Below are 24,692 nucleotides of genomic sequence, written 5' to 3'. Positions count from 1 at the left end.
GAAAGCAAATTTTTATACCAGGAGAAGCTTCTTTCAACGTCTACTGATGTTATTGGTGCGTACTTGAAAAGGACGGTCACACTTACTGACAATTCTTCTTCAATTTGAAAAGATGTTGCTTCACCTGTTAATATCCTAGAGATTTTCTTCATTGTTTGGAAGCCAGTGTAATAATAAAAAATTATAAAAAATAATAAAAATTACAAAAAATTAACAAAAAATTTAAAAAATGCTTTAAAATGCAAAATACGCAGCAAAAATTAAAGAAAATGCCCTATAAATCTCAAAAAATGCTCTAAAGGACAAAAAATGTCCAAAAATGCAAATGTCATCAAAATGCGGGCCTTACTCATCACAAACTATCCGAGAAAAATGAAATACAATTCCTCCACCCCCAATGAGGCGCCAATCAGAATAAATTACAAACCACATTTAATGAATGTAAGTGCTGAATCATTTGTTCTAAGAATAGACTGAAATTGTCATTAATTATTTTAAAAACAAATGCTTATTAAGTACTACATTAATTCTCGTAAAGAATAAATATTCAAAATGGCAGAGAGCGTTACTGGATTCTTTAAATATAAATGTAGATTTTTCGAATTTTGTGGACCTGTCACTTCTAATATTCAGAAAAAAATATTATTGGGAACAAATGTATGTTATGAGTTATTAAAACCGGAAAGAATTAAAATAAAAAATTCGCTATTGCTTTTGGTCAAAAGTGTATTTGGGTATATAGTGACCGGAAATTTCGATTCAATAAATGAAACAAAGGTTCACTGCCGTTTGATTCGCGATAAGGATTTAAATAAAACGTTAGAAAAATTCTGACAAATTAGTGAATGTAGAGGAACAGTAACTAAAAGTTAGGAAAATTTCATTTGTGAAAAACACTTTGCGGATACTCATTTTAGAACTAAGGAAGGGAATTTATGTTGTTTCAATGCCGTTAAAAGAAGATCCCTCATGTTTGTTAAATTCAAAAAATTTAGCCCTCAAACGACTCAGATCGCTTAGCAAAAAATGAAACTTACTTATTTATATCGTGATTTCTTAAAAGAATATGAAAAATTGGGACACATGTGAGAGAGGTTACTAATGAAATTGAGCTGGAAGTAACATTTGCTAAGCATTTTGGAAGTTATCGTCCAGAAAAGTTCACGATAAAACTTCGCGTTGTATTCGATTGTTCTTCCGCAACTGATAACGGGATATCCCTTAATGACATTCAATACAACGAAGGAGTGATACAGGAGGACTTATTTACTCAAACACCAAGATTTCGAACTTACATGTATGCCTTTATTGCTGAAATTAAAAGGATGTATCGAGCTATTTTAATTCAACCAAATCAGCGTAATCTTCAGAGAATCGTTTGGTGTGAAAATGAATCGCTGAACATATACGAACTAACATCTACCGTCACTTACGGCACGGTAAACACACACCACCTAGCGTAATGAAATCGTTAACAACTTTCAATTGACAAAATAACCAATTTTCCCATGGCTGCATCTGTCTTACAAAATAATTTTTATATAAACGATTGTCTCTGAGGTGCTGCAACATTAGAGAAGGCAATTGAGCTTAAGCAACAATTAATAGGGATTTTGCACGGTGCTGACATGAAACTATCACCAGATTCTAAATACGATTATAATTTTGATAGTTCTAGCCTGGCTTCAAAAGGAACCGATAGAATTAAAAACTTTTGTTCAAAACGGAATGGCCACAATACAAGAATTATTTCCTAAGCAGAGATGGAAACATGTACCAACTGAAGAAAATCCTACAGACTTCTAGTCTCACGAGGAATCCTGATAAACTTTTGCATCACAACTTATGGTTGCATAAGCCAGTGTTTCCCAAAGTGTGGTACGCGTACCCCCAGGGGTACGGGAACAGTTTAGCGAGGGTACGCGTCCTTATGCCAAATATCTTGCAATAAACGAAAATTTTAAACAAACTTATTTAAAAAAAAAAAGCTAGCCATGAAAATTTACGATTACGTATTTTTCTATTTGCTATTTTTTTGAGGAGTTAGCAGTTAATAATTAGTGGTGTCAACAGCCAGTTGTGATTTTTAACTTTTGTGCAATTTTTTTTACAGTAAAAAATACACTCATTTCTTTATTAGTGGTACACAGCGTTACGAAAAATTTAGAAAGGGTACACAAAAGTCATAAATTTGGGAAACACTGGGATAAGCCAACGTTTCTTGCAGGTGATGACTATCCAAATATAACTATAAACTGTAGTGAAAAACACGATAGCAGAGACGCCAAAATAATTAAAAAAACGGTAAATAACTACAAAGTAAATTTTTCAAATACTTGACTATTTTGTCTTGCTTTTTAAAAGGTATAGCATGACATAAGTACTATAAAGTGGTGAATTATATAAGCCTACGAATTATTCAGAAATAGTGGTGGATAAAAATCTTCTAAATTGAACTTATTAAACCAAAAATCACAATTGATAAACTACCACTCTAAAATATATATTTGCTGTCCGGAGCAAGTTGGCATCTCTGCGATAGGTATAATACCGAACTGAAAAATTATTCTAAGGGAAAATTTGAAGACCATCAATCTGTGCTCAATATCCATGTTAATAACTTTATAAATGATTTAATTAATTTAAGCAATAATTATATAACTATTTTACGTGTTGTGATTTTCTTTTTAGGTTCATGAAAAAAGTAAAAACAAAACAGAAAATAACGGGTTCATTGAGGACAAAGGAGTATGAAAGAGCAGAAAACCTTTCTGGTAAAAAATTATCAAGAACAAGAATATTCGTTTGAAATAAATAGTATTAAACGATATGGAAATGTACCATCAAACAGTAAGTTAATGACTCTTAGTCCCTTTTTGGATGACAATGTAATTTTGAGAGTCGGTGATTGCTTAGGGAATACAGAATTTAATTTCAATAAAAAGCATCAGGTAATTTTACCTAAGAATAATAAATTAACATTAATAATTGTATAATATTTTCATAAGAAATCTTTACATGTAGGAGCTGTATCTTTACTTAACCATATTCGTGAAAAATTTTGGTCGTTAAGTGGTCGATCAAATTGCAGAAAAATTGTCTATAATTGTATAACTTGTCTATAATTGTATTAAAGCAAAACCAACAGTGTCAACTTTTCATGGGTAACTTGCCTATGAAAAGGCTTATGCCGGATTATCCATTTAATTGTTCTGGAGTTGATTTCAGTGGAGCTTTTTTTCATCAAGAATAAAGGAAATTTGTATAAAGTGTATTGTTTGTTTTGTATTAATATCGTGCTATAAAAATAAAAAAAAGTTTCTGATTTTACTGTACAAATCGAGGGAATTGTAAATTCCCGGCTGCTTTGTCTCTTGTCAGTCAATGATGACGATTTTGAAGTTCTTACTCCAGCACACTTTTTATTAAATAGATCTTTAAATTCTATTGAAGAGCCAGATTTAACAAAATGTAAAAAGTAATCTTAAAATATGGGGGAAAAAAACAAGAATAGTTTAATTAATGTAAAAATTTTGGAGTCATAACTATTTGAGCCAACTGCAAACAACGAGACAAATGGATGTTCTAAAGAAATAATGGAAAATAGGAGGTAGTGATAATTGAAGAAAATCTACCAAACTACCCAATGGGCATTGGGCAGTATTGTTGAACTGTACTATGAGGAGGATAAAAAAATTCGTGTAGTTAAAAAAAGTTAAAACTCAATCCTACTTGTAAAAGAGCTATCCCTAAAATACATGTTTTACCAAAGCCGCCAGTTCATTAAATTTATAATTAATTGTGTCATATTTAATGTTTTATTGATAAAAAATTGGTTATTAATTACGTGTATCCAAAATTTTAAAAAAAATAATAAGTTGTTAATCTATTTGTTTATGTTTACTGTATTATAAACTGTGTTGTAAATTTGCATTTAGTGATTTATGTAATTAAGATTTGCTTGTATTAATTGTGTAAAATGTTAAATGAATATTAATTAGATCATTTAAGTGTTGATTACCTGATTAAACCAGTGCAATGTGGGGCGGAATGTTCAGTTTTGTTTGCCAGCAGCACTCTCTGTGTGGATAGCAAGGGGTTGCGGGAACCAACGTCAAAAAAATTAATTGCAGTTATTACAGGTGTACAGTGAGCAAAATAAAAAATATATCCCCCTAAATAACTTAAGTTTTAAAGATCGGATTTTCACGTACTAAGTAGTTCCTGGGGGTGACTACAAATATGCTAATTAATTAGTTCTAGCTATTAATCAAGTTACAGAATAAGACACAAAAAAGCACCTTCTCTGATTAAAGATATTATTTTTATAATTTTTTTTTTTACATATTTCGATTCCTGACCCTCAAAATAAGTGGGGGGGGGCAGACTAAGCTTTGAAAACACTAGATCGAAAATTAGGGTGCTAGGAAGCTATATATATGGCGGAGTCCCAAAAAAAACGGTCAAACACTATCGCCATAAAGCAGGAGGAGTAATTTAATATAACCATAAACAAACTGCGTGATTGACAAGAGATAAATAATTAGTGTTTCCCCATTGCTAAGCAACCAAATTGAGAGAATAAAAAAAGAATGAAATAAAAACTGAAGCCATATAATTTATCGTTTTGTGTTAGCTTAAGTCGGAAAGTTTTTTTTTCTTCTAAAAAAATAGTTAATTAAAAAATATCTCAAAGCTTCTAGGTAACAGGCATATTTTGGGTTTAATTTCTGCCCGAAAAGTAAAGATTGCTTTCGTTTTTATCTTCTTTGAAAATAAAATTTAAATTAATAAATTATTTATGATTTTCCAAGATTTTAGTATTTTAACACATGAAATTTTTATATGACATTATTTGTATTTAAGTTGTTTTTAACTTTTTTAAATATGAATATTTTATATTAAAACCAAATTTGCATTAATTATTTTAATTATATACAGAGTTGTGGTGCAAATTACCAAAAAAAAAACCCGTAAAAAATGTAAAGTTTCTGAAAGAGATTGAAATATGTATGTTTAAGAAAAAGTATGATTCATTTTTTTTTTTTTTAAATATCGTGTTATTCTATCAAATATGTGAGTTACATGGCATTTTTCGGAGAAAGATAATTTGCAAATAGCATTCTGATATTTCTAATCATTCTGAAACGGTTTTTCGTAAATATGCCATAAAATGTCGCTCAACAAGTTCTTCAATTAGCTATATTTACTACCAAATATTGCTACCATAATTTCTTTGCTTAATTCTTTTTACAACAAACTTATTTTACCAATTATATCATCCCTACATACGTATATCTGATACGATAGTCTCCTTTTAAACAGAGTTCGTAAGGTCCTTAAGAAACTGTAATAATGTAATGGTTGGCAGAAAAACTAAGATTTTACTGCTTTTATAGTCACCACAACATTTTATCCTGCAGTAGCCTGTATTTAATTGCGTTTATATTCACCACAATATTTAATAGTCAATTTCAATGGCTCCGAATATCTGATGACAAAATCTTTTAACTTCATAATTTCAATATATATGCCACGGTTTTCTGAATGCTTTAAGGACCGCATGAACCCAGTTAAAATAATAATATACACATGTTATCTCCTTTGAGCATAAAATTCAGATCAAAATAATGATCAAGATCTAAATGAAACACAGTATACTTTACGGTAAAAGCTTCATTGGCTTCAAAAAAAATATGAAGATGGTGATAAAAGTCGATATATTTCGAGCGCTCAAAAATAAACGCCTATTCTAAAGACGCACCAGACGTGAATGAAGTAAACAAAAGTGATTTGAAACAAAAATTTCAAGTCGCCAATAAAAAATGAAAGATTGTAGTGAAAAAGAAAACTGAGAAAATTGCAGTATCCCAGGGTGAAATTGAAAATAAAAAATTAAATAAAGACAAACACAAATCTAGAAAAACTGCAGTGACCGAGAGAGGCAAATCAGAGCAAAATGCATTTCCATGTGCTACGGAGAGATGGTAAGAATCTAATATCGTCAACAAGAGAATCGGCATTCATATGAATAAAACAAGATTCAAGGTATCAAGATGAGTTGATGTGACAGGGGATTTCGGCATTATCGAAATGGAATTTATCCTCACGATTCAAAGAATATGCAGCAATAAATGATGTATCACATTCTGGATAACGAACTTATCTACCGTTTTCCTTTAGTTTAAATTTTGAAACGCACCTGGTTTATCCGATGTAGTATCCATTCTCTATTTCACTCTCGGTTACCACGATTCTTCTAGTTTTGTTTTTCACTTTCATTTTTCATTGGCAACCATACATTTTTTGTTTCAAATCACTTGGTTTTCTCATTTTCTTCCGGCAAGTCTTGGAAATGGGCGCCTATTTTAGAGCGCGCTAAACATTTGCTTCAAACGTTTCTATTCTCAGGGCTCGTCAGACGTGAATTTCTGAGCGCTTAAAACATGTCGACTATTATTTACATTTTCATATTTTTTGAAATTGATGAAGTTTTTATATTTCCGCTTCAGTTTTTTGCGATTTTTGATTTAGTAACTCAGTATATTAAAATACTTAACGAAATATTAAAATAAGTTTTAAGTAGGATAATGGTTATGGTTCTTTAATTGAAAAAAAAATAATAATATATAATTCATCACAACTTTCTAAAAAAATCAAAGCAGTACTTTTTTATTTATTAATTTTCCATTTTATTTATTTAGTTATTTTTCGACTGTTGCTCTGAAAGAAACATTTTTTATGATGTTAAATAATTCCATCAACATTTGAAATTTCAAAAGTCAAATGATACACAATGGAATGACCCCTCTCCCCGGGAATCCAAGCTAAATGATTACAAAATCAATCATTTTGAACAAGTTAGCGCCTCTCCCCACCCTATTCGAAATTTTTTGAAAATACAATTTTTATTCATCGATCCAAAATCTATTCTAGATACGCTTTAGACTATAATTAAGGGTATAATTCTATAGAGTTCATGTTTTACACCCTTTAATTTATTACTTTTTTTGCTTAAATTACTCAATTTATATGAGTAATGCATGATTAGTATGATGGTAAACGGGGTTTTTCACTGCTTTTCCTCGTCTTTTCTGCCGCTCTTAACAAAATAAAGGAAACAACTTAATTTCTAATAATTTTAAAAAGTTTCATTGTTTTTGTTTCAAGCTATTGAGTGTTAGGTCCCTAACAGATTTAAATTCTGGGGTAAATAAAATCATTGTCACTTTTCAACTGAGCATCAATGAAACATTAACATTCCTGTCTTATTCTTACAGCGAAATATAAGAACAATTTCTACTTATAATTTCAAAAAAAAGTATATTAAAACTATTTGCTAAACATAGTACAGCTATAAATAATTTGTAATCCAAAAAGGTCTTAATATATCTAATTTCGGTATTAAGAAAAATCTAAAGTTAGAAATATAATAATTTTTAGAGATGATGATTTACACGGTTTTGGAATATTTCTAAAATTTTCTATTTTTAGTATTTGCTGTTTAACAAAATAAGGCATAGCGAATATTTTCCTGATATAACAATATTTTGTGAATTGTACTTAAGTTGAGAGATAATATTAACGACTTTTTTAAGCAATTTTTTTAACATTATCTTTTTAAAAAGGACAACTTTCTTAAAGTTAGCGGGCGAGAATAAGTTTGAACGTAAAATAAAATTGTAGCTTCATAAATTTTTGATCATTTAAAAAACAATGTTACAAAAAACTGCAGTTATATTTTTTTGCTGTGCACATATATGCTTCTACTTTTCATTACTCAAATAAATGAGAAACAATAAAAAAAGACGATCGATAACTTATCTTCATTTTTCGAAAAAAATAGTATGCTTAGTAAATAGTCGACAGTTTTTAATAAATTTAAAGCAGCAGAATGTTTTTAATTTCGTAACAAGATTTAATTCTCAGCTAGCTGGCAATAATTCTAAGCTTTCTTTTTATTAAAAACTTGACATTAAATTAAAAACGAATATTTACTTTGAAGGAAAACCTTAAATAAAATACTTAAAAAATAAATTAGTATATTATTGAAAAAATAACTTAGGTGGTAGCGTAAATAATAAGATTTTGAAAAATGTTAAAATATAATTAAATAGTTGGTGAAATAGTTCTGCGCGGACTGTTAATCAAAAAATTTATTTTAATTTTAGATGTTAACGACGATATATAAGATGTTGAAAAATTTGAAGATTCTTAAAAATTCGGCGCATTCTTTTTGTAGACATGAAATATCAAAACACTATTTCAGATAATCATCGTTCTATAAAACTTATATCTTCATTTAAGTTGCACTTGTTAAATAATTATAAAATATACATTGAAGAAACAGACAAATATATCATTCCCAATCTATCCATACTAATGTATATTATTGAAATTACATCATTTATTGAAAGAACATATTTAAAAATTAAATTAAAAAAAGCTAATGTATAATCACATCTATCAGAAACATGCTTTTATAAAACTAGACATTCGTTGAATATAATGTTTTATTCAAATCTATTTACTAAATAACGAATAAATTTTCAGACAACTCAAAAAGAAACATCTTATTTTATAATTTTAAAAAAATCAGCATCCTGATTTTAGCGAAAAAAAATATTAACGCAATTACGCTACGTGCGCAATTCAAGTCCTTCGTAAGTTAATCACATTTGAATATTAATCGCCCCATTTAAATATTTCTTCACTGTCGAAAATTATATTTTTTTAAAGTAATTAATTCTAATTCTTCTCGGCCCTTACAAAATAAAAACAGTAGAAAATTTAGATTTTTCTATAGAAAAATATGTAGATTAATATGGTATAAAAAATTTATGCCTCATAATTCAAAATTTTTTCCTCCACAATTAAATTAAATAATAAATTATTAAAAATTATTGATTGCATGAAATTACCTTTGGCTAGACGGGTTTTGTGAATGGATGCAATTTTTTTTCTTCAAATTTCTCAATTAGTTTTAAAGATATGACTAAAAATGCAAAAAGTGAAATTGATATTAAGGGGACCAATTGGAATTGATATTAGTTACTGCTTTTCTCCTCACTGGTCTTTGCTTTTTTAGCCGGATTTAAAAAAAACTGCCCAAGGAGGTTTGTTTCTTCCTCCTTTTCAGAATGCTGCAGAAATGAGTTAGGCAAGTGTCATTAAATAGCTCCGATGTATGACCAGTTGCTACTTTTTCGGGGTGTTTCTTTTCCACGAACTGTGAAATTCTCTCTCACATTCCCAAGAACTCTTTTATCCCGAATGCTGCTGTGACTGTAACTCTTGTAATTCCTCGGTCGTCAGTTCTTGAGAGTGCACCTCGGCGAGCTCGCTTACGTCTCTCTCACCCATCACCAGGTCCATAGATTTTCCCAGAGACACAATCTCCTCCTCCACTGACACTTCGGGTTCGAATCCTTCGACGCTACAGACTCAGGCGACAGCACAATTTTCGGCTACAGACTCACTCAGGTCACAGCTTCGTCCATGCAGAATTCAAGGTCCTCGTTGTAACACTCAGCCAGGCCTGATCAATAATTCTGAGGCATATCACGATGTTAAAGTGATCCTTCCAGTACTCTCAAAGGTAGAGGTTTGTGTTCTCTGTCACCTAAAAGCAGCTCCGGAACAGGTGCTTAGTGTACAGCTTTTGAATATTAAAAATCACCGGCTGATCCATTCGCTGCAGGATAGGAGTGGTGTTAGGTGGTAGATAGAGAAACTTTATAAACTTGAACTCTTCAAGGATGTCATGTTCGAGGTTCAGTGGATGAGCAGGAGCATTGTCGAGGACGAGAAGGGCTTGTATCTCAAATAACTCGTATGTTAGGGCACTCGTATCTCGAGGTACCACTGTGTGTGTGTATATACTATAGTGTTCGAATTAATTGGGACAAGCAAGATTTTCTCATTCGAGTTGGTATGGGATTGCCAGTGATGTCCCGAACCGCTTCAAACCAGTTATATCTGCCTTGAGCTTTGATGACGGATAGACCTTCACTATAATTTACTAGTCTGACTGGTTTTTGNCAATGCCAAAACGTGTTCTTGAAGTCATATCTGCTAAAGGAGGACATACTTCATATTAATACAGACATGTATCAATGTAACTTAAGGTATGTAATGATTAAAAGCTAAAGTTTCAATAAATCACTTTTTTTTTCATTTGTCCCAATTAATTCGAACAGTATAGTATATATATATAGTTGCTATCCCATTATATCAGGTGTCGAGTAGCTTGGGGAAGTAAAAATGTAAAGGTTTATACATAGATAATATTTATTTAACGATATTTACAGATATTAAAATATATGCTCCTCCTAACTCTTACTCGACGAGCACACTCCTCTCTCTGTTACCAAAATCATCTCTTTCTTGACAGCTTTAACTGCTAGTATCCAGTGGTTACTCATTTTTTTTTTAAAAAATTTTAATAATGTTACAGCTTAATGTTAAACTTATATATATATACAGTGGTGGCCAAAAGTGTGGACATTTTTTGAAAGTTTCATGATTTTCAACTTTGTGTGCTTGTAGAATATATTAATTTTCACTTAAATACAATCGTTCATATATCAAATTGAAGGTAATTTAATGTAGAATTTAATAATAAATACAGTATTACAATATCTGTATTACAAAAAAAGTTATGCAACTAATAGTAAGATCTATCTTAGATTTGCATTTTTTTAAAGTGATACTTACACAATCAATACTTAGTAGGATAACCCTTATTTTTTAAGACAGCTTCACAGCGTCTTTTCATCGAGTGAACGAGTGTTTGGAGTTCATCTTTCGTAATCACATGGTGCCATAAGAATCAATTATAGATAGCTTCAATAAGTTGTCTTTTATTGGATGGACGTTTTTTTTTCGTACAAAAATTTTCAAACGTCGCCGCAAATTTTCAATTGGATTGAGATCAGGGCTGTTTCCTGGCCATGGTAATATATCTATGCCTTTATTTTGAAATCATGCTTTGCATACTTTTGCAGTGAGGCATGCAGCTGAATTCTGCTGAAAAATAAATGGTGTGTTGTTGGGGAACAGATCCCTGATGGAAGGTATCAATTTTGGTTTCAGGACAGTTTCGATGTATTTTTTGGCATTCAGGATGCCAAATCAAGCCGCAAAAAATGCACAAGTGCTACTGCCGATAGAAAAACTAAACGGCTATGACTTCAAGATAGAAAAATTTCATCAGATGCCATTAGATGTGAAATGAATGCAGCGGGTATTGCAGTAAGTTCAAGAACAATAAGAAGAAGGTTATCAGGATTTGGACTACAAGCTAGAATTCCAAGGAAAAAACCATATTTAAATCAAAAGCAACGCGAAAAACGAGTTAAGTGGGCAAAAGAACACATTAAATTATCAGAAAATCAATGGAAGCAAGTAATCTGGAGCGATGAGAGTAAAATATCGCTCTTTGGTAGTGATGGTAGAAAATACGCGAGACGTAGAGTAGGTGAAGCACTTCATCCTGACTGCATTGAAGCAACTACAAAAAAACCCAACAGATGTCATGATTTGGGCATGTATGTCTGCAGATGGTGTGGGCCGAATTCAAGTGATTGATGGAATCCTGAATGCCAAAAAATACATCGAAACTGTCCTGAAACCAAAATTGATACCTTATATCAGGTATCTCTTCCCCAACAACGCACCATATATTTTTCAGCAGGATTCAGCTCCATGCCTCACAGCAAAAGTATGCAAAGCATGGTTTCAAAATAAAGGCATAAATATATTACCATGGCCAGGAAACAGCCCTGATCTCAATCCAATTGAAAATTTGTGGCGACGTTTGAAAATTCTTGTACGAATAAAACGTCCATCCAATAAAAGACAACTTATTGAAGCTATAATTGATTCTTCACACCATGTGATTACGAAAGATGAACTCCAAACACTCGTTCACTCGATGAAAAGACGCTGTGAAGCTGTCTTAAAATATAAGGGTTACCCTACTAAGTATTGATTGTGTAGGTATCACTTTTAAAAAAATGCTAATCTAAGATAGATCTTGCTAGTAGTTGCACAACTTTTTTTGTAATACAGATATTGTAATACTGTATTTATTACTAAATTCTACATTAAATTACCTTCAATTTGATATATAAACGCTTGTATTGAAGTGAAAATTAATATATTCTACAAACACACAAAGTTGAAAAACATGAAACTTTCAAAAAATATCCACACTTTTGGTCACCACTGTACATATATACTTTGAATTTAAAGTAGCAGAAGTCTCAGGCCCTTCACCGCGTTCAAACTCAGTCACACCCTAAACCAGAATTAAATTTGGGACATTTGCTAGGACGTGTGCCAGATATCAAATGCCGGATAGACTTGGTGTTGCCAATGAGGTAGCATTACCATATGCTTTACAGAGAGTGAAAACGAAGAAGAAAATAAAGCAAAAATAAAAGATGAAGTTACGAAATACTAAGGTTTTTCGATCATGCCAGACAGATGTAGAGTAGGCAAATTAAGCAAAGAAAACTGAAACTAAATCTGAAAAATTAAGAAGCAGAAGAGGAAATCAAACTTATTTACTTGATGGACTAAAGAACAAATCGTTAGTCACAATCAAAAGATGGTCGTTCCCATAGATCTAAAATAAAACAATATGTAAATCGATTATTCCAGAACTTGGAACAATATAACTTCGAACCATCCAGATATAAAGGAATCTATTTTGAATTTCCTAAATAGCGAAACAAATTATGTTTCTCTACTTATTGCAGTTGATTGCGGCGGAACTATGGTAAATGTATGGAATTTGGCGTTATTTATCTGCTAAAAGGAAAAATGATCTGCAATGGGTGATGGGCGAGTTTTACTCTCATGTGCTATTACTAAGGCATATTATGAATTATCTGGACGGTCTGAGTGTGAGTCTTTAAGGATTTTTACGACCAATGGGCAAGAGTTTGCTAAACCGCGAACACCTTCCACCATTAAGTTTCGAAGGATCGAAAAAGATTCGTTAGAAATAAGAGAATATAACATTTCTGATTTTAGTACAGATATTTAATGAATGTAAGCCAAGCAGTTTCTTCTGGCAAATATCCACCAAATTTGGTGTCATTAAGCCCTGGGAAAAGATAGCACATTACACTAAACAAAGTCCGTTGAGTTTGCATAAGAAATTAAGATCTATCGACCAACTTAATGGAATTAGCTTCCTTTAATATGAAAGTAGATGCTACAATTTGATTTATACAAAATGTAAATCAGCCTTCAAAGCTACTTTTGTGAAAATATAGTGTACTCTTTAGTTTTCTCTCTCTTTTTTATTGTTTGTTGTAATTTTATAAATTTCACAATATTATTTATTATTAATAAAAAAAAGCTAAAAAAAAAAAACGTTACTGAGCAAAGAGGAAAATGAATCAGAAAAATTTCGAAACAATTCATGAATAATATTTCAGTAAATACAAAACGTTAGCAAGGTGTTTTATTTCTTTTTGACAATTTTTTAAAGATTTTGTATTTTTTTTTAAATTTTATACTCTTTGTAAAATTTTATAATTTTTACAGCAGTTGCAAGGAGAGAAAATATTGCTGCAAATTCTGATAAGATTTATAACTTTTGAGTGGTTATTTGTTTTTATATGGCAATTTTTAAAAATTTGAAAAATTTACAGAAACTTACTGTTTTCAGAAAAATTTCAAGTCTTTTGAGGGGGGAAACAAAGATAGTGCACAAAAATTCTGAAAAAAATTCACGAGTGATATACTAACCCATATAAAACTTTTGAGAGGTAGTGCTTTTCGATTATCGAAAACTTTTTTTTTTTTTTAACTAAACCCTTTCAAATTTTACTTATTTTGTAAAAAAATTATGTTATTTATGTTATGCAGGTATCAAGCTTTAATAAAATAAATTAGAAATTCAAACGCATCAGTTTATTACTATTTTTTAAATCATTTGTAATTAAATATTAATCAATAGGTTCCATCTGAAATATTGCAACATGAACATAATCAATTTTAATTTATTTTTTTCTTTTCTCCACTGACTGGTTTTTATTAAATTATTGTTAATGGAAATTTTGAACCAAATTTTAATTCCAAAATGAATTTCAGTGTTATTCCCTAACTAGATTTACCGAATCTAAAAAATTACAAACCATATATATTAATATCAATTTCACTATAGAAGTATTGATGCAATTTTAAATGTATTTAACCAATATTTTTTACACATAGATTTTGTTTAGAATATTTGTAAATATTCTAAACAAAATTAAGCAGAATATTGAATAGGGTCAGGTGGGGGAAAAGTAAATATAAAATCAAGTTTTTTTCAAAGATGGTTCTAAAACCAAACCATTAAATTTAATTTAATGAAAATTTTGATGCATATTATATACATTCATATAGATTAAATATGAAGCATAACTTATCTATTTTGTTTGATTGTTTTCTTATAGTAATACCATCAAAAGAACATGTTTTGATATACCCATTTTACCCCATGGTGGGGAAAAGTGGGTTTAGTTCTAAAGTTATTGAATATTTAAAAGAAAATATGTACATATTTTTTAGGAAACAAAAACATACTGAAATAAATGCATCTCTATTATATTTAAGGTACAAATATACAAAAAAAAAATTCTTTTAACTTATTATAGAATTAAAGAAATAATGTCCACGTCTATTAAAATTGGGTTCATTCAACATACGGCATATATTGCTTACTACATAATTTTCATCATCAATGGCAGGAAAAGTATAATATTCTCCCGATGAGGATTTGATTAAAATACTTTACATATGTGACAGAATTCATATCTATTACAGCTAACCTTTTTTAAAATGGTTTCATTGGTTAAAACTTCACCATTCTTACACTGAATTCTTTTTCATTTTTTACTTGAATTCTTAATGGCTAAAACAGTATTTACAGAGGGATTGGGAGACAGAGTTTGCAGTATTGCTTTCCTTAAATCTTTTAAGGGTGTGTTAAGATAGAGTGCTCGAGATACAGTGCTTGGAGAAGAATCTGTTCTCGCATTCTCCTGTTTTCTGTAATGAGAATACGGTGCTGGATGGCCTTTCTGTTCAAAGCATAAAGTCCTGCTGCCTTCAATCCACTCACTACAAGTTCTGGATTCATTTTTTCAAACACATTTTTAAAGCGAAATGGAAATGATGCTTTTGAGACATTCTGCAACCCACTCTCCCAAAATCAATGTTTCAAGATCTCCAAAAAATTTTTTCATAGGAGAAAATACTCCTACATCTAGTGATTGTAGTGCATGGCTACAATTAGGAGGAAGGCAGAATATAATAACATTATTGTCTATTGCCTGCTTGATTGTAGGTCCATCATATAAAAGAAGAATGTGTTGTTGTTCTTTTATTTTTTGTTTTTTTATTCTTCACAAAATCAATAAAATGTGCCATCCACAATTCAAACAAATTATCATGCATCCATCCGGAATCACAACTATATAGAGCATTTGGTGGTCTTCCAACACTCCAAAATTGATATAGATGATGCCCTTTATATAGGTACAACAAAAGGTGGTAAATAAAGATCTGTTGCAGAAATGCAGAATAGGACTGTATACATAGCCTTAGCACAGTTAGCAGATTCCAGGTATGCTGTACGTTGGTTTTTCTTGAAAATTTTTTTTAGTAGATCATGGATCCGTGAATAAGCCAGCTTCATCTAAGTTAAATATCCTGTCAGGTTCATTCTGTAGATCATTATCATACAAAAAATTTTTATAGGTGTTGAAAAATTTTTTGCTATTTCTTTATTTAGATCACCTGCTCTTGCTTTTGTCAAGAGTTCAAGTTTCTTTTACTAAATTGTTTTTCCCTAAGTTCTTTTTCTTTTGTTCATTTTTAGAAATTGCCTTGTATTGTTAAAATTAGTACTTAGGGTTATAAATAAATATTTATTTCAAACAATTTATTATAAAATATAGAGTATTAAGCATCTTTTAAAGTTAACACAGAAGTAAAAGTATCCTATCAAAGAACACTTCATTAAACCGAACTATGTACCCAAATTATCCCACATAAGAAAAAAATTAAGATTAAATATTATTATAAAATGTATTCTAACGTTTTGGTGTAACCTGTTTTTTAGATGTACCTCAACAAGCTTCAACAAAAATATATAGATTTTGGCTGGTAATTACAGTTTAAAAAAAATGGTTCATCAATTGCAAAACTATTAAAACATATGACCTGAGAATAAAAAATATAGTTTGCAAATATTGAACTTGCTGCCCGATACTAAAAATAAAATTAATCCTAATATATGTGTTACTGTCATTCCCTGTGTTACTGTCATTCTTTCACCTTGCTTAGTATAATTATAAAATTTTTTTGTTATTCTTTTAAATATCTTAAAAATACTTTTGCTGCCAATGAACATTTTTATAATTTGCATTCAACTAGAAATCAAAATCTCAAATACAAATTAACAGCAACAATATAGATTTTTAACATTTATTTTTGAAATGACCATTTTTAAATTAAAGTTGCAATAGATGTAGTAGTAGTCAACATATTTAAAGACAAATTCAAGTTTTTGGGATCTGAAAGTACCGGTATTCATTATATGCCAAATTTGATAAATGCCAATTTTTCATAAGTTATATTTTTAAAGATCTACAAATATCAAGGATGTAAAAGCTGTAATTTGAATGAAAGGAAAGAAAATTATACTCTAGATATATGTAGATCAACCACTCATCTACAAGAAAATAAATCATTTGATTACTGATGGATATATAAAATATTTTAAAGTGTGCCTCATATAGTTTTTATGAACATAAATCATCATAATTTAAAATTGTAAAGAAATTCCTTCATTTAGCATGAGTAAGAATTTAGTTTCTATCAAAATATTATCTATGATTTCTTTTGAAAGGTTTTCAATTATTTTAACCTTTCTCATTCCAAGAGGTTAATATTCCACATTGCAAAATTTTTAATTTTTATGTACTGTTTTTTGCTAATTTAAGGATCTTTGCACTTTAGAAAATCAGTTTGCAAACCAGTGCATGTTCTTACATAATAGTATTTAATTAGAAAAATTAGTTGGCTAATTGTGAGTGTAATATATGAGATATGGTTGTGTATATATGTTTAGTAGGTAATTTGTTCATTTAATGGCATTAATCCCTTCATCCTCACTCCCGTGAAAATGACGGAGTGAGGTTTCGCCTTCTATTTCTCGCTTCCGTGATATTTCCTGGCTGGAGTATTCAGTAGTAATGCGCCAATAAGAATACAACTGATTAATTTCTTATGCCCGGAAAACATTTTATTTTTCATTTTACACACCAGATGGCAGTACCAGGATATTTTTAAGGTAATTGTAGATAGTTAGTTTATTTTAAACTAGATGTCAGCACTAATCAATTTTCAGGGATAAAAAAAATAGGCACTTTTATGACCGTTTTCTTGAAAATTAGCCAATCATTGAGGAGTTAATAAAGTTTGACTATGATATTGTAACAGTTCTTTATACAATTATCAAACTAGGTTTCACAATAATCTTTTACTAAATTATTGGGGGGGGGGGAAATATTTAAATTTTCTAAGAAACTCATTAAATGTAATTTTTTTTCCAGATGTTTCTTTCTGGTCTTCGCTTATTCATAAATGATGAGTTGAAAAAATTGGAAATCTAAAAAAAATTTTAATCCATTTCTTAAATTTGATTGTAATTTAAAATGCATAAAAAAACCATTTTAATATTAAATTTTTAAAAAAAATAAAGCTTCTACCACTCCACTTGGATGAAATTTACTTTTTCTGGGACGGTTAGAAGGAACTTGCCAATCCTGATTTAAAGTAGTGTAGCAGTAGTCATTAATTGAATGGATACATCAGACCATTGACCCCTTAGTCTCATTACCTACTCGACAATGTATTTCAGCACTGTGAATCGAACTGCTGCTCAAACTGCGAAAGACAAAAACTTAATCGACCATCGCCTACTACGCAGCCAAAGTATTTTTAAACATCATTCAAAAATGATGATATTTATATATAGACACAAATATATCAATAATATTAAGTGGAAGCTTTTAAGATAAAAATAATTTAATTACAAATCTTTTTTTTATATAAATTAGTATTTGAAGATCATACAAGCAAAAAAAATTCTTCAAATTTCAAAATCTTTCCAATCCTGAAGCCAGTCAGTACAGTCTTTACACAAGGGCACACCTGGTCAGTGCCCGGGAGCCCTTGAGAATCTTACTTTTCATAAATTGTGTTAAATAAAAGCTAATATGCAACATCGCCTTATATATTTTTTAAAATAAATATATTCTATTGTATGTAGTGTGAATTTTTTTCCTACAAATAGTTATTAATTATCAGACAAATACCAATAATTTGAATAGTTTATCAATAGTTAACAAGAAAACTTAAAAAGGTAAACGAAATGCATTTTCTTTTATATTCCAATGAAAATTTTAGGTAGTTGGGCATTGAAAGATGTTTTAATAACTATTTAGTTTGACAAAATAATCCATACCTGTTGAATTTATTTTAATTCGTTATACCTTTATGTTTATTTAATTTAATTATTTTAATTAACTTCCATGATTTTATTATTTGAGGATTACAACTGGTGAGCATCTCAATTTTTTTTTAAAACTTATACATTGTTTAAAAATATTTTATTTGAGTTTTTGGGGTAATCAAAAGTAGTTTAAATTTGTTAAAATTATTGCATCATATCTTAAAAATGATTTATTTTATGTATTTGAAGTTTTTTTTTAGTTCGTTTTTAAACATTATGATATGTTATAGGGCTCTAAAACATTTTTGTGCCCCGCATACTATTAAGACGGCCCTGAATCCAGTAAGAAAAGAGTACGTATTGACTTATCAAAAAATTAAATTTTTTTAAATCTCAAATGTTCATAAATAAACTGAGCATTAAAAGCTTCATGAAAATACGAATATTTTTCAAGTCGTGTAGAAAATTTCATCTTTAAAAATACGCTAATATTTTTGATATATCATAAACTTTCAGAGCTTCTGTGGCAGTAAATACTGCTTACATATGATTTTTGATCAATATTATGACTGATAATTTATAAAATATGAATAAACCAAGTTTTGGTCAAACACTATTAATTACTCACAATAATTAAAATTTAAATCAAATGTCGATAGATAATATATTATTAGACTGAGTTACATATTTATGATTACCTTAACCCACTGTTGGTTCTGCGCTTAAAAAAGCGTATTTCAATCTATAGTATTCTTCACACAGAAAAATCGGTTTTTCCATGCAATTAGGTTGGGAAATAGTGTATATGGCAGAATTGTTGTTGTAGTTCATTTACGTTGCACTAGAGCAGCACAATAGGCTATTGGCGAGGGTCTGGGAAACATCCCTTAGGATGATCAGAAGACATGCCATCACAATTTGGATCCTCTGCAGAGGGGATGGCACCCCCGCTTCGGTAGTCCGGCGACCTGCACACGAAGTCGAGCACTTTGCGGTAGAACAATTTAACGAGGACCAATACCACACAACCTCGGTCCTAACGCAGACTGATCTAAGTGATTGGTGATTTGCTGGTAACCGTGTCTTATCGATCAGTCCACTGCGGGACGTGTATATGGGAGAAACATCATCCCAATTTGCTCATCTGCTAAAACGCCAGTGGGTTAAAATATATTTCAAAAGGACTGACTATGATACTTGCTACACAAAAAATTACTTCAATTCGTACAATGAAAATGCGTTTTTATTTTTCATTTAGTTATATAGCTACCTACATTTTTTTAACCAGATAAATATAGGACCTGCAACACAAATTTGTTTTTTGGCCATGCTACAATAATAAAAAAAAAATTTAAGAATTTGATAGTAAAATAATTTACAATTTGATAGTAAATCAATTTGCAATTCAATACAAAAATGAAAAATTTTTTATAAACTTTTGAAATATTATTATAGCATGCTTGTACTTTAGCTTATGTTATTAAATTATATATTCATTTATGCAATGCTAAATAAATCTATTCTTATTTACTTACTTAATTTTTCAACATTTTATGGTATAATTAAAAAAAAAAATGTTAATTCTGTTGAAACACGTTAAAAATTGTAAAACATTATTTACCCGTAAAGTAATTTTGAAAAATATAATTTATCTTACATTTATTTTATTAAATGTTACTTTTCTTATCCTAACAACCATTATAAAATTTGAATTCATCATACAAACATAATTATAAATCTTTTAACTAATAGTAAAAACTTATTTATAAAACTTCAATTATGAAAGTTACCATAGCACATTTTACAAAAGAATAAAACTTTCTGTTTAGACACAAATGAGATCTCATAATTTTCTAGTTTTAATTCAATAAAAAATTATTTAAAGCAGAATAAAAAATTAAGTTTGAAAAAAAAATACAAAATGACACATTAAAAAAACAACATTCAAATGTACTGTGTGTTGTTTGCATAAAAATTAAACAAAATATATGCAGAAAAAAACTATGTGTCTCTCAAATAAACATGCTTGACACAAATAAACAAAATATTTGCATCAAAAACAAGTAGTTACATTCAAGGAATGATATCAGTTAAAATTATTTTCTTGCAATTATGAGATTCATTCATTTTTTAAGGGCACTAAAAAATACATAAAAAGAATTTAAGAGCAAATTAATAATCTAATTCTATGTATAATTTTACTTTGCTAGTTTTTTAAAGATGAACTCTGTAAATAAACATTTATTTACCAAATTAGACTTGCAGAAACCGTTGTATTATTTATTAATTTATCAACATTACAGATTTTATAACTATTTCAAAATATTAATACATGCATATAATATTGATAACATGAACACACATTTTAATAGGAAGTAAGTCTACGTGAACAGTACAATCTTTTTCTTGTAGCATTTAATAAATTTTCTTAAGTTTACTTCAGTCAATTGTTTAATTTAAAACTAAAATTTCATAAAATGAGTTATTAAAGACTATTTTTACAGTCACTTTTTATTTGCTTTCATGTGAAATTCATAATTTTCTTAAGTATGATTTCATAGAATACTACACAGCAAACAGAAAAACGTTAGTTTTGATCGCAACAAATCAAAATCTAGCACCAAAAAAAACGTACATAACCAAAATCAATTTGTTATTTAAATATGGTTAATGAAAAGAGAAAAAATATTCGAAAATACCTGCCGATAATCTCACACAGATCATAAACATCATCAAACAACACTTCTGCCATATCCTTGAATTCTTATCAAAAATCTCTCAGGATAAACTGAGAATTGCACTAATTAAAATTTTAAGTAGTCAACATCGTCCTGTTATAAATTTTTAATATCAATTCGTTGATAAACATTCACGAAGTCACTATTTACAAAACACAGTTATTTCATAAACATAACTAATAATACCGGTTCAATACTCAAGAATGTTACAATGGGGAAAAAGTAAACAGCGAATTAAAGATGCGCGAAATCATAACTCGTAAGACAACAACACAAGAAAAATTTTATTGTTGATTAAATGCAAGTGTCATTTTAATATTTCATCATGATATTTTAAGCCATACACTTTCATCTGCTATAGAAATGGAAAACCATCTTTTCACCCCGCCACTAGGTGGCTATAACCACCTCTACCAATTCCAGCCACTGAGATTTCTAAGATCATGAGAACAGCTCCAAAATCGCTTTCCTTTTTATCTAATTGGATCGAATCACGCTTGCGCTCTAGAATTCTTCAGTACATATTAAAGGATTCTTGAGCTGATCTGTCCTCGATCAAGGTTATTAAAAATAAAAAATTGGTAGATTTTCGTTAGTATGTATTATAGTCTATGAAAAAATGTAAACATTCAGGTTAAACTTTTTTTTTAAATATAAAATGTTCATGATTAATGAACTAGCTTTACGAAATGGGAGCAGAAGAAAAACGAATTTGAATTTTTTGAAAAGGTCTGTATTTGTCATACTTGTAAATAAAAAAAATAAATATTTTAAAATTATTTTTAAAAAATAGAGAGGTATTATATATTCTAAGACATAAAATTAAAAATAATCTCGATTTTGATTTTAAAAAATTTTTTAATTAACATTTTATTTTTTGCTTCTTGATTTTCTCATTGTTTAGTTTCGTTTTCGCTTTGTACAGTTTTCGTTTTCGCTTTGTACAGTTTTGTTTCAAAACTCTTAGTTTTTTACTTATTTGAAAAATTTGTTAACAGCTTGGTTTGAAAATAATAATTACAAAGGTTAAGTTCCTAATATACTGATAATAAAAGTTAAAATTTATTTAAAATTAACTTACCTTTGTACCTTGTGAATTANTTTGTACAGTTTTGTTTCAAAACTCTTAGTTTTTTACTTATTTGAAAAATTTGTTAGCAGCTTGGTTTGAAAATAATAATTACAAAGGTTAAATTCCTAATATACTGATAATAAAAGTTAAAATTTATTTAAAATTAACTTACCTTTGTACCTTGTGAATTACCTTGTAATTTGTGAATTAATCATAAAATAAATGTTTAATTAAGTGAAATTGTATTAATTTTCTAAGCAAAGAACAAATTAATTAAACTTAATTTTATAATTTCATTTCTAACACTTGACTAAGACTTTTTAGATTTATTTTAATTAAACAGAATGCTACGCAATAATCGCCTTAGTGTAATGTAATATTAAAAGGTTATTTTTTTTTAAGAAGTAAAAAGAATGTACACATCGGGAGTTGCAAATTATAATATAATATTAAACATTCGGGTTAAACATCATTTTTTTTAACTAAATATTAGCAAATTACAAAGCTTTAATAAATCAGAGCAGAAGAAAAAAAATATTTAACTTTTTTGAAAGGGAATTTTTGAATAAAAAGAATATAAATATTTTAGAAATATAACGGCATGTTATATATCCCAATACACGGGGATCAAATAACAAATCTTGGATTGAGTTTAAAAAATTTTAAAAATCAAATTACATTTTTCCTCTTTCCCACTTTTTGTCTTCCTTACTGTTGTTTTTCGATCTCGTTTAGTTTATTTTTTTGCTTATTTAAAAAATTTGTTAGTTAACGCTAGGCAAAATATAATAATAATAAGTATAGAGAGATTACATTCATAATACTAATAATAAAATTCTAAAATATTTTTTAAATTACTCTTACTACTATTATGAATTATTAAAAAATAATGTTAAATTAAAGAAGAGAGCAAAAATAGCTAAATTTAATTTCATAATATTTATTGTATTTCAAACACTTGATTTAAACATGTTTTTATTCAAATAGGATGTTTCATAATTAACCACCTTTGATGAATATTTTTAGAATCTGTTCTTAAACAGAAGTAAAAAGAATAAACACATTGGAGGCTAGCAAATTAATATTTATTATAAAACATTCGGATAAATATTTGTTTTTTTTTTTTTTTTTTTCTTTATNTTTTTTTTTTTTTTTTTTTTTTTTTTTTTTTACAAAATTATGAATGACGATTAATTAACAATCTTCTCGAAATCGGAGCAGATAGAAAACAAATTGGATCTTTTTGAGAGTGATCTAAAATTTTCTTACTTGTAAATAAAAATATAAATATTTGATATTACTGGGTATTATATATTAATACATGGGGTTAAAATTTAAATCTTATGATGAATTTCAAATATATAATTTAAAATAACTTCAGAAAAATTAAAATTTCACTTTTTTGACGGTCTTGCTGCTGTTTATTTTCATTTTCATATAGTATAGAAATATTTTAAACATTGACAAAAAAATTATTATTAAATAAGACAAAGCTACGTGGACATTGTAAACTGAATTATTTGAAACGGTGGCAGTCAAGCGATTGTTTGCATTTTAAAAGTTGAAGCTCCACCCCACCTGTTCCGTGTCACGGAACTCGCTCAATCATAAATGTTGCAGTCACTATGATTTAAAGATTCTAAGATATAATTGCATTTGTTTCTTGCTTTTTTATACTTAAATAAATAAAAATTAAAAATAAAATTTGGTGAATGTCGTGTTGAAATTTGATTTTTTAAAACTGAAAAATATAACGCTTGTTTAATTTCCGTTGACTTAGGTAGGATCACTGTTGTTTACCTAGTTCAACAAGAAATGAAGCATATGTCTCCAATTATCCGATGCTGGATCAAACGATAATTCGTTTATCCGACACCCATTTCAATACGAGTTAAAAGCGTTCGGAAACACGTTTCATCATTATTACTGCTGATGTTACCCAATTACTGTTATGACAACGAATCCGAAATTTGACTGTTAAAAAAATGTAATTAAACAGTAAACAAAAATGTAATAACAATTTATTTTTAATCATATGTATCGTTATTTATGTAAGAAAAATAAAACACAATTATTTTTTTGTAACTGTCTTATTTTCAGTAATTTTACTCTTATTACACACTGATGGAAAAAAATTCCAACACCAAGAAAAAATTATTGTAGAGTAATGAAATTTCGGCAATGCGTTTGCCTGCGTAACATATTTAATTGATTAAAGTTTCAAGGTCACAGGTTAATGCAATTAAGAGAAAAACCATTTCAAATGTGAAATACTGGTACACTAATAATCGGCGTAACCACCAGAATTCTGAATGCAAGCATGCAAACGGGCATGCATTGTGTCATACAGATGCCGTAT

The 24,692-nt window shown here is 29.0% G+C and overlaps 1 protein-coding gene and 1 long non-coding RNA gene across 3 annotated transcripts in view; one reads left to right on the top strand and one right to left on the bottom strand.

Annotated features, from left to right (window-relative positions):
* The window catches only part of LOC107442297 (peripheral plasma membrane protein CASK), a 138,669-nt gene extending 116,964 nt beyond the window's left edge, over positions 1 to 21,705 (bottom strand). Inside the window, exon 1 of one of the 2 annotated variants that reach the window (XM_071188090.1) lies at positions 21,223 to 21,705. In XM_071188090.1, coding sequence (XP_071044191.1) covers positions 21,223 to 21,275 — 53 coding nt within the window. In that variant the 5' untranslated portion in view covers positions 21,276 to 21,705. The remainder of the gene's footprint in view (positions 1 to 21,222) is intronic. The other variant, XM_071188091.1, reaches the window with a different exon arrangement.
* A 93-nt stretch (positions 21,706 to 21,798) lies between these two features.
* Positions 21,799 to 24,418, top strand: LOC139427199 (uncharacterized). The gene is made up of 2 exons (XR_011638336.1): positions 21,799 to 21,990; positions 24,114 to 24,418. It is a non-coding gene; the product is annotated as an uncharacterized lncRNA (long non-coding RNA).
* The last annotated feature ends 274 nt before the right edge of the window (positions 24,419 to 24,692 follow it).

Source organism: Parasteatoda tepidariorum, chromosome X2 (assembly GCF_043381705.1).
Source record: "Parasteatoda tepidariorum isolate YZ-2023 chromosome X2, CAS_Ptep_4.0, whole genome shotgun sequence".
NCBI classification, from domain to species: Eukaryota; Metazoa; Arthropoda; class Arachnida; order Araneae; family Theridiidae; genus Parasteatoda; species Parasteatoda tepidariorum.
This window is presented reverse-complemented; position numbering and strand designations above follow the sequence as displayed.